Below are 15,535 nucleotides of genomic sequence, written 5' to 3'. Positions count from 1 at the left end.
AAATATTCTGTTTACTGACCACCTGCAATTAGATTCATAATTAATAATAAAATGAAACTTTTTAATTCCCATAAGTATGGAAATAAAAGTGTACCTCCAAAACTTCAGGGGTCAAAGAAGACACAAGGAAACATATGAAAAATTTAAAAGCACTAGGACTTTAAAAACACAATAATAAGAAAACTTAATTTTTAAAAATGGGCAAAGATTGACTAGAAACTTTACCAAAGAAGATGTAATCAACAGGAAAATAGAAATATGCTCAAAATCATTAGTTAGGGAGACGCAAATTAAAACCACAATGAGATATAACCAGGATCTATTAAAATGGCAAAAAAGAAACAAAAACACCCAGACAATACCATGTTCTGATGATACAGAGCAACAAGAAATTTTAGACACTACTCACAGGAATACAAAATGGTACAGCCACTCTGGAAAAGTCTGGCAGTTTCATATTAAGTTAAAAAACCACTTACAACACAACTCAGCAATTCTACTCCAAAATACTGACCCAGGTGAAATGAAAACTTCAGTTCAGTTCAGTCGCTCAGTCATGTCCGACTCTTTGCGACCCCATGAATTGCAGCATGCCACGCCTCCCTGTCCATCACCAACTCCTGGAGTTCACTCAAACTCAAGTTCATCGAGTCAGTGATGCCATCCAGCCATCTCATCCTCTGTCGTCCCCTTCTCCTCCTGCCCCCAATCCCTCCCAGCATCAGAGTCTTTTCCAATGAGTCAACTCTTCGCATGACGTGGCCAAAGTACTCGAGTTTCAGCTTCAGCATCAGTCCTTCCAATGAATATTCAGGACTGATTTCCTTTGGGATGGACTGGTTGGATCTCCTTGCAGTCCAAGGGACTCTCAAGAGTCTTCTCCAACACCACAGTTCAAAGCATCGATTCTTTGGTGCTCAGCTTTCTTTATAGTCCAACTCTCACATCCATACATGACCACTGGAAAAACCATAGCCTTGACTAGACGGACTTTTGTTGGCAAAGTAATGTCTCTGCTTTTCAATATGCTACCTAGGTTGGTCATAACTTTCCTTCCAAGGAGTAACCGTCTTTTAATTTCATGGCTGCAGTCACTATCTGCAGTGATTTTGGAGCCCCCAGAAATAACATCTGACACTGTTTCCCCTGTTTCCATCTATTTCCCACGAAGTGATGGTACCGGATGCCATGATCTTCGTTTTCTGAATGTTGAGCTTTAAGCCAACTTTTTCACTCTCCACTTTCACTTTCATCAAGAGGCTTTTGAGTTCCTCTTCACTTTCTGCCATAAGGGTGGTGTCATCTGCATATCTGAGGTTATTGATATTTCTCCCGGCAATCTTGATTCCAGCTTGTGTTTCTTCCAGTCCAGCGTTTCTCATGATGTACTCTGCATAGAAGTTAAATAAACAGGGTGACAATATACAACCTTGATGTACTCCTTTTCCTATTTGGAACCAGTCTGTTGTTCCATGTCCTAACTGTTCCTCCAGTTCTAACTGTTGCTTCCTGACCTGCATACAGATTTCTCAAGAGGCAGATCAGGTGATCTGGTATTCCCATCTCTTTCAGAATTTTCCAGTTTATTGTGATCCACACAGTCAAAGGCTTTGGCATAGTCAATAAAGCAGAAATAGATGTTCTTCTGGAACTCTCTTGCTTTTTCCATGATCCAGCGGATGTTGGCAATTTGATCTCTGGTTCCTCTGCCTTTTCTAAAACCAGCTTGAACATCAGGAAGTTCACAGTTCACATATTGCTGAAGCCTGGCTTGGAAACTTATGCACCCATAAAAAAACTGTCATGAAACTTAAAAATGGCTTTATTCAACATCACCAGCAAGTGAAAGGTCCCTCAACTTAGGAATGAATAAGTGTAGGATATCCATACAATGGAATACTATTCAGCCATAAAAGAATGAACTACTGATATGCAGAACAATATGAATAAATCTCAAATGCATGTGTATCATGTATAAGCAAAAGAAAGCTGACTCAAAAGGTTACATACTATTGTATACAGTTATACGAAATTTCGGAAAAGGTAAAATTATGAGGACAAAAACACATCAGTAGATGCCAGGTACCAGGTCTGAAGGCAAGTTGACCACAAAGGCACAAAGAATTTTGGTGGGTGATGGAACCATTCTGTACCTGGATCATGGTGGGAGTTACGTGACAGTAACGTCTGTCAACACTGACAGAACTACGAACACAGACTAGTTATGGGATGAACTGTGTCCCCCAGGAGTTCATATGCTTAAGTCCTAACGCTCAGAACCTCAGCATCTGACCTGACTTTTAGAGAGTCTTCACAAATTAATCAAGTTAAGATGAAGTCATTAGGGAAGGGCCCTAATTCAGTATGATTGGTGTCATTATAAAAAGGGGAAATCTGGAGATAGACACAGACATATACAGGGAGATGTAAAGAGACGGGTGATGCTTCTACAAGTTACGGAACAAAAAAGACTACCAGAAAACCACCAGGTGCTAGGCAAAAGGCGTGTTCTGGATTTTCCCTCAGAGCCCTCAGAAGGAACTAATAATACCAACACCCTCATCTTGGACTTTAAGCCTCTGAAAATATGAGACAATTTCTTTAAGCCACTTGGTTTGTGGTACCTTTTTATGGCAGCCCTAGAAAACGAATATAAAATAGTGAATTTTACAAAATGCAAAATTGTATCATATATAAAATTATATTTACATATTCAGTAAAAAGTGGAGTAAAAGAGTTTGCTAGATCTTGGAGACAAATGAAAACATGTTATATTATTGGTCAGAATATTGGGAGTGAGTATAAACTACAAAAAGTGATCAAATCATACACAAGCAACTCATGCAGCTCAATAACAGAAAAATAAACAACCCAATCTAAATATGGACCAAAGAACTAAACAGACATTTCTCCAAAGAAGACATACAGATGGCTAACACACACATGAAAAGATGCTCAACATCACTCATTATCAGAGAAATGCAAATCAAAACCACTATGAGGTACCATCTCATGCAGGTCAGAATGGCTGCCATCAAAAAGTCTACAAACAATAAATGCTGGAGAGGGTGTGGAGAAAAGGGAACCCTCTTACACTGTTGGTGGGAATGCAAACTAGTACAGCCACTATGGAGAACAGTGTGGAGATTCCTTACAAAACTGGACATAGAACTGCCTTATGATCCAGCAATCCCACTGCTGGGCATACACACTGAGGAAACCAGAATTGAAAGAGACACGTGTACCCCAGTGTTCATCGCAGCACTGTTTGTAATAGCCAGGACATGGAAGCAACCTAGATGTCCATCAGCAGACGAATGGATAAGAAAGCTGTGGTACATATACACAATGGAATATTAACTCAGCCATTAAAAATAATGCATTTGAATCAGTTCTAATGAGGTGGATGAAACTGGAGCCTATTATACAGAGTGAAGTAAGTCAGAAAGAAAAACACCAATACAGTATATTGACACACACATATGGAATTTTAAAAAATTGGTAATGACGAATCTATATGCAAGATAGCAAAAGAGACACAGATGTAAAAACAGACTTTTGGACTCTGTGGGAGAGGGAGAGGGGGGACTGTATGAGAGCACAGCATTGAAACACGTGTATTATCACACGTGAAATAGAAGGCCAGTGCAAATTCGATGCATGAAGCAGGGCATTCAAAGCTGGTGCTCTGGGACAACTCTGAGGGGTGGGGTGGGGATGAAGAGGGGAGGGGGGTTCAGGATGGTGGGACACATGTATACCCATGGCTGATTCACGTGATGTATGGCAAAAACCACCACAGTACTGTAAAGTAATTAGCCTATAATTAAAATAAATAAATTATTTTTTTAAGTGATTAAATGTATCCAATCCTATATATAACTGTGGCTACAGAGCCCCTAACACAATTTTTAAATAGTAAAAAATAAGTATTTCTGGCAAAACAAACTCTGAGAATTTAATGTCAACAAAATTCCACTTATGAAAACTTGTAGGATTTGGCTAACACAGTTCTTGGAAGGAAATTTTAAATCATAAATGGTTACATTTAGAAGAAAGTTTAGACTTCCAGTTTTATGTAAAACATGTACAGGGCATGTGAGCTGCCACTCCCACCCTTACAATAAGAAAAAGGCTGAACAAACTGAAATTCAACAAACAACTTTTCTTGGAGCCACCAGAAATATGAGGCAGGATGGCAAACCACCACGCCCAAACCTACAGATAGGAAAACCCAAAGAGTTACAGCCAAGATCTGCTCACCTGAAGCAGAAGCCTCCAGTGACGTAAGCTGGAAGGAAAATGTAAATGGTAGTTTCAGGATCTGGTAGAGGCTGAGTATGGCTAACATGGGACTGAGGAATCCCTGAAGTCATAGTCATAGTGGAGCTGTAACACTTTTGAGAGTTTTATCTCTAGAAACTCCATGAGGTTCTTACTCAGAAGTCAAGAAAGATTCCCCTACAGCTCAGGCAGAGGGAGGGGGACATAAACATTATGAAAAATTCCAGAGTATTCTCCATAATGGAGGCCAACTCACTTTATTAGGGGCTGATCCCACCTGGTGCAAGGATATTTCGGTGATTCCAGACTCCTCTGTTCTTGCTTTTTCACCTAAGTGATTGTATGGTGGGGAAAGGTAAGAAGCTAAGAAACACTCTGCCCCAGAGACACGGGCCCACTGAAAGACTGAGATTTAATCATTAGACAGCAGACAGTCTCCCCTCCCCAGTACCTTACCACCACACTAGCAGGACCCTAGTGTAAAACAGTAGGCTACAACAGAAAGGGCTACAGCACGCAGATTCTTTCTACGGAGGAGTTCTCAGGGCAACCCAAAGAGAACAGAGGAGGCCAAAACAAGGAAACTAGAGGAGCCTGAAGCCTCACAGAGAGACAGTGCAATACTGGCACAGGGAGACCCATCAGGCGACTGACAGTTGCGTCTACACACAAAAATGGAAGAGAGACAGGCATTAAATTAGTGAGGAGAGGCTAGACTAGCTCCGTGGGTGGTATTTGGATAACTATAAAGTAAAAAAAAAAAAAAAGGATGCCTACTTGATACTGTATGAGGCAAAATAAAGTAGGTTAAATTGAACTTATCCCAGACCATGCCTAAAATGTCAGTGGTTTAAGTGACATTTAACTTATTTTCTGCATAAGTCACATGTCTACTGCATGTCATGATGAGGGCTCTGCTCACTAGAGCCACTCAGAGACTCAGGCTGATGGAGACTTCCATTCATAGCTCGCTGGTCAGAACTATTACCATGGTCCCATCTACTCAAAAAACTGTCCAGGACAACAATCCTAACCCATGAACAGAAATCTCTGTTAGGAAGCAGTAATGCCAATGACTTGATGGCAAGCCAGGGAATCCACTGCCGTGGCAATGAAGAGCCAGGTGACAATAATTTCTTACCTTTCTTGGCACATGTTTTCTTTCCAATTCCTATCCTCTGAGTACTACGTACTCTTCTCTACAGATCACTGCTCTACGTAATGATAAGCTCCAAACAATTTCCCTTCTCCGGAAACTCAGAACTAAAGCGCATCTCCTCCCAAGGGCACAGCATTTATATTGGTCAGCGCGGATCGCACTATCTCCACAGACTAACAGAGCACAGATGCTCTGCTGAGCGCTTTTCACTCAGTTCATTCGAGCCTGAGAACAGCTCCTTGAAATAGCTATTATTATTATTCCCACTTTTAATTAGCACAACTGAGGTAAAGAGAGGCTAATTTACTCAGCTGGAAATCTGGAATCAGGCAGCGTGGCTTCAGTGCTCCTGGCCCATCGAGGCCCATTTAGATTCCCTTGTAGGTACTGCTCCTTCCTCATTAAGCCTCATCACGTCTATCCAGCACACTTCTTCAACCTTTCTCTGCAGTGCTGTCCATCTACCCTCTTCTCTTCTATGATGCTCTAGTTCCCAGCTTCCCACAGCTGCCCAACAGGAAGAGCAATGCGGCAGACAACCATTTCCTGAATAACTAGGCCGAGCGGTGTCGCCTCTGCCCTGTGCCATACTCCTCTCTCTTGGGAGACTGGTCCAAAATGTTACTCTCAAATGTTGTCCAGGGCAGGATAGAAAGATCCCCTACTAAAGGATTAGAATGCATTTTACATGAAGGAATCCCTCTCGAAGCCTCCTGAAGAAGAGTGACTGTCCCTGCCCACATGCTGCAAGGAGTTACCAAAGCTTAAAGAACAGGAAGGAAAGAAGGGGTGAGGGCTACAGGGTGGGGAATGGGAACAGCAATTAAGGTCTACTGACCACCAGCGGTGCCTCCCACCTTTCCTTCCCCTGGCAGAGAGAGTTGATCCTACGTCTCCAGGTACCTGAGTGAACTGTTCACAGGTGGGTGAGTCTCAGGTATGAGTTTGTCTTCTACGCTGCTTCTCTGACGGCTAAGCATGCTAACCCTGGTTTGCAGGCACTTCCAGCCTAAGTGAGGAGCACAGCGGCGTTTTCTGTAATAAGGACTGTCTCTCCTCCCCGGCGGCGCAGTGCTAAAGAATCTGCTTGCCAATGCAGAAGACACAAGAGACTCAGGTTCGATCCCTGGGTCGGGAATATTCCATGGAGAAGGAAATGGCAACCCATTCCAGTATTCTTGCCTGGGAACTCCCATGGCCAGAGGAGACTGGCGGGCTGCAGTCCACGGGGTGGCAGAGGGGGCGTGGCTGAGCACACGGAGCACGGCCACTGCTCTAAGTGCTGCGAGCTGAGCTGCATCCCCCAAGTTTACATCTCGAAGCCTAAGCCCCCAGACGGACGGCATTCGGAGATGGGACCTCTGGGAGATTATCAGGTTTAGATGAGGTCATGAGGGTGTGGCCCTTACGGCGGGATCCGCATCCTTATAAGAAGATGTGCCCGTGTGAGGACTGAAAGCAAGCCTATCTGCAGGTCAGGGAGACAGCCTCAGCAGAGCCTGAGCGTGCTGGTGCCCTGATCTCAGACTTGCAGTTTCTGGAGCTGTGAGAAAATGAATGTCTGTCGTTTAAGCCTCCTACTCTATGGCATTTTGTTATGACAGCCCTAGCAAAGACAGCAGAGGTTCCACATTACTTCATTTAATCTCTCAATAGGTATATTTGTTTTGTATGTCTAAACTAGGGTTCAACTGTCTAATAAGTACAAAGTACACTGCTTTTATCCCGACAATGTCTCCTACAGCTTGGCTCTTATCCAATCCTGTCAGTGAACAGTTCTCTTGGATGAGTCCCTAATCTTCCCTAAGCCCAAATTTACTCTTCTGACATTAAGATAACTAAACAGGATTCCTTCTAGAGTGCTTTAGCTGCTCGGAGATTATGCATGAAAGCTAGAAAATAATGCAGAGATTATTTAGAACACAAGAGGCTGTTGTTTTTTTTTCAATCTTCCTGCTCCTAAAAAGTTACCATTACAACATCATATATATAAAAAAGCAGAACAAAGTCAAAAATGAACTATCATTCAGAAGCTCAAATACCAATATCCTTGACTTTACAAGGATAAATTCCAATCCTCCTCATCCTTTAATTCTGAACTTAAACTGGGCTGGAGGGCAATGCTAGTTTCTGCCTTAAATTATAAGCTAGTTCTAGCTGGCACAAAATGCAAAGACCCATTTAGTGTTACATGGAACAATTTTCTAGTGTTTGCTCAACTGTAAATGGCAAAAAACCACTTCTTTCAGAAATCTGCCAAAGAAAAAGACTAATTTTTAACACAAAGTAACTCTTAACACTTTTCACAAATACACCAGTCAAAAAAGAGATATTATACAACATTCACTATCCCTCTATACTGCTGCTGCTGCTGCTGCTGCTGCTGCTGCTAAGTTGCTTCAGTCGTGTCTGACTCTGTGCGACCCCATAGACGGCAGCCCACCAGGCTGCCCCGTCCCTGGGATTCTCCAAGAACACTGGAGTGGGTTGCCATTTCCTTCTCTAATGCATGAAAGTGAAAAGTGAAAGGGAAGTCGCTCAGTCGTGTCTGACTCTTCGAGACCCCATGGACTGCAGCCTACCAGGCTCCTCCATCCATGGGATTTGCCAGGCAAGAGTACTGGAGTGGGTGGGGTGCCATTGCCTTCTCCACCTCTATACTGAGGAAACTTCAAATCTATGTAAATGTACACCAAAGACTCTCCTCAGAAAATCTCCACATTAAAAAAAAAAAATTTTTGCAAAGCACTGTAAAAAAGTAAAAAGAGTCACTAAATTATTACCGTAAGGTAGTTACAGCAGAATTTGCACATCAGTATAACCTGTTGAAAAACCATTTTAAAATATTGTTTCACACATTAACATAATGCCAGGGATTTGCTTCAAAAAAATCTGGTAGAAAGGGAAGAGCGGGGGAAATGCAGGAATGGAAGCAAGACAGTTCATGGTAACTGCTGAGGCGGAAGAGGGGCCATATAAGGATTCATCATCCGATTCTAATCCATGTATGGTCGACATTTCTCCACAAGAAAAGCTAAAAAGGTATTACACAGTCTTGAAGAACAAATTTAATCCTCATATTCTAAAAAGTTTTTTAAATAGTACCTTCCAATCTTTGAATTTTCGCTTTCACGGAAATGATAGCTTCAAAGGGTGAAACTCTCAGCTCAAAACAAGTTCCAGTCAGTGTTTCAATGAAGAGCTCCATGGTATCATAAAAAGGAAGTCTGCAGTACAATGGTCCCACGTTATCTTCATTGAAGAATGGAGGATCTTTCCTGTTATCCATTACTTGGACTTTTCTAATTCCTCTGGAGTATGCTGTAGGCAACTGTATTCCAGTTCTAGCCAAATCAGCTTTGAACACTGGTTATATATATGGTTGCTCATGTTTTGAGTTTTATACCTAAAAAACAAGAATGAGTTTTTAACAAGCCCATGTGAAAGTCTCAGTCCTCCACAGAGATTTTCTGAACTCTGGCTTATATCAGTCACCAGACAGCCCAGAATTCGTTTTAGTGCTTACTATGTCTACTCCTCAACTATTCACGATTGTCTTTGAAAGCACTCTCTACCGGTTAGAATGTAAGATTATTAAGAATAGATATATTTGATACATTTTATCTTACTAGAACTCAGCAGTTACTTATGTATACTGCATGCTGAACAAATTATATGTCTTCTTGTTAATGATACTTAAACCAATGACTTCAACATGTAGGTATACATTTGCAAGACCTTGAATGTTATGCACATCCTTTCCTGAAATACACAAGTTACATTTATAACCCACATAAAGCATAATGTTATAGACATTGTACATTTGAATCACACTGAATGGGTAAAACCTCCAAGTGGGAAAAGAATATCTGGAAGACTAGGCGAACAGAATGGGAACACAAGGGCAGTGCAAAAATCAAGAAGAAAAAATGAATGATAAATTTTTTACTTTTTTTTTTTTGCCAAAGCATATATCACTGAACTCACTGCAATTTTCATTAACAATGTGAGTAAGAGAGCACTTATTTTTTAAAACATGTGGTTTAATTAATAACCTATATCTCCATTCTACAGAGATGATTTCCACAGGCATCTGAAATCCCACACGTCCAAAACTAAGCATCTTGTCCACAAACCTCCTCCTTGTCCTAGTCCCCGTCCTGGTAAAGAGCACCACCATTAACCTAGTCACTTGAGCCAGAAACCCAGGAATCATTTTATATTTTTTCACAATCCTCAAGGTATCCAGATGTGACCAATTCTAACAGGAGAACTTAACATTTCTATAACACATGACCCTCTCCAACCTCACTGATTAGGACCTAGTTCAGGCCATAATTAGCTCTTAATGGAGAAATTGTGATAGCCTAGCTATGATCTTTGACTCTTGCCCTTCATTATTCTGATCCATTCTCTAGAATGTCAGTTATCTTTTCTTAAAAAAAAAAAGGAAAGTTTAATAAAAACTGGATTAAGGTATCATATCACATAGTTCAGAAATTATTTTATTCTTAATTATATTTGAAAAGATCACACAAAATTTTAAAATATTTGACTTTAGAAGGCACTGCAGTGAAACCACGCATTCAGACTAAATGAGGAAATGAACCTAAGATAGCCTAAAGCCTGAATCTGTTTTCCATTTAAATAAACTATTTTCAGAGCAGTTTTAGGTTCACAGCAAGATAAAACAGAAAGTATAGAGTTCCTAGAAAGTACAGTCTCCAAGTACAGAGGAGAGTGAAAAAGCTGTTTTGAAGCTCAACATTCAAAAAACTAAGATCATGGCATCCAGTCCCATAACTTCATGGCAAACAGAAGGGGATAAAGTGGAAATAGTGACAGATTTTATTTTCTTGGGCTCCAACATCACTGCAGACAGTGACCGCAGTCATGAAATTAGAACACGCTTGCTCCTTGGAAGGAAAGTTATGACAAACCTAGACAGCACATTAAAAAGCAGAGACATCACTTTACCACAAAAGTCTGTAGAGTTAAAGCAATGGGTTTTCCAGTAGTCATGTACAGGTGTGAGGGTTGGACCATACAGAAAGCTGAGCGCCAAAGAATTGATGCTTTCATACTGTGGTGCTAGAGAAGACTCTTGAGAGTCCCTTGGACTTTAAGGAGCTCAAACCAGTCAATAATACAGCAAATCAACCCTGAATTTTCATTGCAAGGACTGTTGCGGAAGCTGAAGCTCCGAAACTTTGGCCACCTGATGAAAAAAGCCAACTCCCTGGAAAAGACCCAGATGCTGGGAAAGATTGAAGGCAAAAGGAGAAATGGGTGGCAGAGGACGCGATGGTTACATAGCATTGCAGACTCAATGGACATGAATTTGAGCAGACTCCAGGAGGCAGTGAAGGACAGGACAGCCTGGAGTGGGGAGTCGGTGGGTTGCAGAGTCAGACACGACTTAGCAACTGAACAACAGAATTTCCATACACTCTTTGCCCGCACACACGCACAGCCTCTCACTACCAACAACTTACATAAGAGTAGTGTATTTGTTACAATCAATGAACACATTGACACAGCAGCATCACTCAAAGCCCACAGTTCACGTTAGGGTTCACTCTTGGTTTTGCAAACTACCGATTGTAGTAACATCATTATAGTAACACAGAACAGCTTCACTGCCCTAAAAATCCTTTGTGCTTTGCCTCTTTATCCTTCTCTCCCTTCAATCCCTGGCAACCACTGATCTACTGATCTTTTCACCATCCCCATAGTTTTGCCTTTTCCTAAATGTCATACAGTTGGAATCATACAGTATGTAGCCTTTTCAGATTGGCTTCCTTCATTTAGTGATTTGCATTTAAGTTTCGTCTATGTTTTTCCATGGGCTGATATAGCCCACTTCTTTAGAGCACTGAAAACCTTTCTGCTGCCTGAATGTACCAAAGTTTATTTATCCATTCACCTACTGAAGGACACCTCTTGGTTGATTCCAAGTTTTGTCAATTATAAATAAAGCCGCTATAAACATCCAAGTGCAGGTTTTTGTATGGACGTTAAGTTTTCGACTTACTGGGGTAAATACCAATGAGTATAACTGCTAGATCTTATGGTAAATATGTTTAATTTTTAAGAAACGGTCAAATTGTCTTCCAAAGTGGCTGTTCTATACTGTTTTCCCACCAGCAATGAATAGCTCCTACTGCTCTACTTCCTCATGAGCTTTTGATGTTGTCAGTGATCTGGATTCCGACCATTCTAACAGGCATGTAACGGGAGGCCTGGCGTGCTGCAATTCATGGGGTGGCAGAGTCGGACACAACTGAGCGACTGAACTGAACTGAATGGAATGGTATTTCACTGCTTTAATTTGCATTTCGCTAATAACATGCAATGTAGAGCACGGTTATCTTTTTAAAATGTAGAACTGATCACGTTATTCCTTAGCTCAAGGCCCCACAATGGGTTCCCACTGTCTACAAATTTGACTCCTTAGAAAGGCTCCCAAGCCCTACTTCATTTATACACATAGCTCATCCCGTCCTGCAATACCTCGGGCATTCTCTCCAATAATCATTTGCACCTGCAGCTTCAGAATACATTGGTCTCTATATCGTTGCTCCTGCTCTCCTCTCCTCACTGCCATCCCCACACCTGGCCACTTGACAAGCACCTATGACCTTTCAAGACTCAACTCAAATAGTAGCTAGTCCACAAAACCTTTTATGGTTACTCCCCTTCACACTCTGACCTCCATAATACAGTGCACCCATTACAATCAGTTTCATTTTTAAAATGGCTTTTTTGCTACTTAAGGGAAGGATTTACTGCCCCATCACCTAAAACAGTATTTTGTACATATTGGTGCACATTAAAAGGTTGTTGAATGAGAAAGTAAATAAATTTTCACCCTCTCAACTGATTTTTAGAGCAAAACTATAATACAGGGCTTCCCTTGTGGCTCAGCTGGTAAAGAATCCACCTGCAATTCAGGAGACCCTGGTTCGATCCCTGGTTTGGGAAAATCCTCTGGAGAAGAGATAGGCTACCCACTCCAGTATTCTGGCCCATATTTAATATAATGAAGTATATTTAATATAATTAACTAACCAGGGAACCTGAATTGCATTGTGCATATACTGCAAAAGGTCCTGAAGATATGATGAAAGAAAAGCTTTTGCTGGCAGCAAGCTGCTTCAAGTGCTGTTATACTATCAAAATAATGAGTAATAAATATAATAACACAAAGTGAAAGCGAAGTGGCTTAGTCGTGTCCAACTCTTTGCGACCCCATGGACCATAGCCTACCAGGATCCTCCGTCCATGGGATTTTCCAAGCAAGAGTACTGGAGTGGGTTGCCATTTCCTTCTCCAGGGTATCTTCCTGACCCAGGGATTGAACCCGGGTCTCCCGCATCGTAGGCCAACGCTTTACAGTCTGAGCCACCAGGGAAGTCCTAATAACACAAAGTATTGTGCTAATACTACTGCTGGCGATAGTGGTAAAAGACCGTTACTTTCACGTAAAAGCCAAATATATGGCTATATTGCTCAGGCTGTGTTTCTCATTTCCTTAATATCTTCACAGGCCTGTAGAAATAATGAATGTATAAAATGAACCCCTAACCCCTTTTTCCATCTCACTGAAATGACTGTTTTTGGATTCAAAATATGATTTTGGATAGAATGTGGATTCGTAAGAACATACTTACCATGCTATATCAAATAAGAACATACTACAGAATTATCAGTGTCTGTACCCTCAAAGCCAAGAGCACTTTTATCTACACAGTGAGAGATCTAGTAAGAGAGGTCAGGGGTCAGAATATTAAACTGAGCATTAGAAAAATAAAGCCATGGGTGACCAGTGCCTGCCCAAAGAATTCAGAGACAAACATAAAAAGCATTTCTTTCACCACAGTAGACTTCCACAGCAATACCCTGAATATAATAAAACAAGGGGTGGGAGATGGGAGAAGGTAACATAAAGACAAGTTTGGAAGCCCTTCATCTACAGTGAGAATGGATACAGTAATTATGGTCTAAAGAAAAAACAGCGACTTAAGACGAGCATTCCTGGTACTAGGGCACTGCCACAAATCTAGGTCCTAATCATGCAGTAATTTCCAACATCCAAAAAGAAGCAAGATTGGTAATCAAATTCGAAACTGAAATGTATGCCTCTAAGAAATAATTATACCTTTCCTCAGTAGTAGAAATCACTGCATCAGGACACCTTCTGAAAGTTGTGGCTGAATATGCTAGACTGAGCTTACTATGGAACCCTAAGATGCTGGAAAATGAGGGGCAATGAAGAATCAAAAACAGGATGGAACAGGATACAAGGACAGCTTAAAAAAGAAAAAAACATTAGAGGAGGAAGAAAGGACGAATGCAGCGGGGGGGGGAAATTACTTCCAGAATTTTTACCAATAATTTTTAAAAAATGCTTAGCTATTAAGAGTAATGACAGCAAACATTTCTCTCTTGTCCTCTGAAAAAGTTCTTAAAATACAATCACCACAGATGTAAGGGAAATGAAAGACAGGTAACGCAGGACCGTGCTGAATAACTAATTTCAGTAACTCAAAATCAGCTTTATCCTCTCTGTTCTAAAGAGTATTAGTCATATAAAAGCAGTTCTTTTAAACTCTTCTCCCGACATGAAGAGATCCAGCATATTACGCAGCCCTTAAATATACCAACTTTTAATGAACTGTTTTTACTAATGTCTGGAAATATCCGTAAGTTTTAAATATATGCTTCAGAATTACATCCACCACGTCACGCATCTGTACCCTAAGCTCTGAAATCAGTTTTCCAGCGGAATTGGGAAGCTCTTCGGAGCCAAAGCCTTCTCGAGCCTTCAAAGTACAGACATTTGAAGAGGACGGAGTCACCTGCGCAGCCCGTGCTCCTCCAGGATAAACTCCGGCTACGCACACGCACTGGCCCGATCAGGACCGCAGAGGTCAGGCTCCGCGTCAGAATCGGCGACTCGCAGGGAAGCACCCGTCCGGCGGGGCGGGCACCCCGCGTCGCGCCCGCGGGGGAGCGGAAAGTGGAGACAGTCTCCTCCGCCAAAGCAGCCCACCGTGCCGGTCTCGGGGCAGCGGCGGCGGAGGGGGCGCAGCCAAGAGGCCAGCGGCAACAGCGCGGCCCGACTCAGCGGCCCGCGACCCTGGGCGCCCTCCCCATCCGGCCGCTCGCCCTCACCGGCTCTCTTCCACTCGCTCGCCCGCCCGCAGGTCTTTAAGGAGGCGCCGCCCCACGAGCGACGCTGCTGCAGGCACCGACGAGCAACGCTCCGCCGCCGCCGCCGCGACCCCGCCCCTTTGTGACACCGCGTACCAATCGCTCGCCAACGCTCGCGTCGCCCTCCAATCAGTGGGGTCGGGGGCGGGACCTGACCGCCGGATGCCGGCGGTTGCTCGGAAGCCCAGGCTGCCTTCGCGTTCGGTGGTGGTTGTCGGTTAGGAGAAGCCCGGATGTTCTTTATTACTAACAGTGGCCGCCTGACGAGGGCCAAAGCGGGCGGCAGGAGACCAGTCGCACAGCCTTCTGGGAACAACAGGGTTGGCCTGTGGCCGGACGAGGGTGTGGACAGCACCTTTACCAAGACCAACCTAAGGCGCTCTTAGAGGTGCCTGACTTGCTGAAGCCATAGTCCCAGTCGATGGTCTTCCAAGAACCTGTGCACTTCCACTGCGGCCCAGGAGCCATGCCTTGAATGGATGCTTCTCCACGCACTTCACTGTCCCCTAATGTTTCTAGTCCTGCCTACCTTATCTGAAATGTGGGGCCATTGCCATGCCTGGTTGAAAGCAAGGGGGAAAGAAAACACGTTCTGTAGGTCTTACCCATTTTTTCCTCATCCAACCTACCGAGAATTGTGTGGAGTTGAAATTGAGTGGGTACTTCGGGTTGTTAAACTGCAGTGTTGGGTATGCCCAACCGGCCAGCCCCTTCTGTTTTCTAATTGTCAAGCTGTTGAGCTTAGTGTACACCATAACGGACAACACAAGCCTTTCAGCCTGACATGGCCTCCATTGCTGCTTTTTCTCATTTCCCATAGGTGTTCTAAATCCAACCCTTACAGTTTTCCTACTATCCTGGCCTATTGTTTTACTA

General features: G+C 42.7%; 1 protein-coding gene across 8 annotated transcripts in view; it reads right to left on the bottom strand.

Annotated features, from left to right (window-relative positions):
• ZFAND4 (zinc finger AN1-type containing 4) overlaps positions 1-14,658 on the bottom strand; it is a 52,031-nt gene extending 37,373 nt beyond the window's left edge. For 4 of the 8 annotated variants that reach the window (XM_003588003.6, XM_015461080.3, XM_059882725.1 and 1 more), the window contains exons 1-2: positions 14,305-14,658; positions 8,549-8,849 (exon numbers count right to left, since the gene is read on the bottom strand). In XM_003588003.6, coding sequence (XP_003588051.2) covers positions 8,549-8,732 — 184 coding nt within the window. In that variant the 5' untranslated portion in view covers positions 8,733-8,849; positions 14,305-14,658. Of the gene's footprint in view, positions 1-4,263; positions 4,292-8,548; positions 8,850-14,304 lie in introns of those variants that run through there. The other 4 variants (XM_059882726.1, XM_015461081.3, XM_005226637.5 and 1 more) reach the window with 4 other exon arrangements.
• Positions 14,659-15,535: the final 877 nt, after the last annotated feature.

The sequence above is a fragment of the Bos taurus genome, chromosome 28, assembly GCF_002263795.3.
Source record: "Bos taurus isolate L1 Dominette 01449 registration number 42190680 breed Hereford chromosome 28, ARS-UCD2.0, whole genome shotgun sequence".
In the NCBI taxonomy this organism is placed as follows: Eukaryota; Metazoa; Chordata; class Mammalia; order Artiodactyla; family Bovidae; genus Bos; species Bos taurus.
Note: the sequence above shows the minus strand (reverse complement) of the source record. Positions and strands in the feature narration are given on the sequence as shown.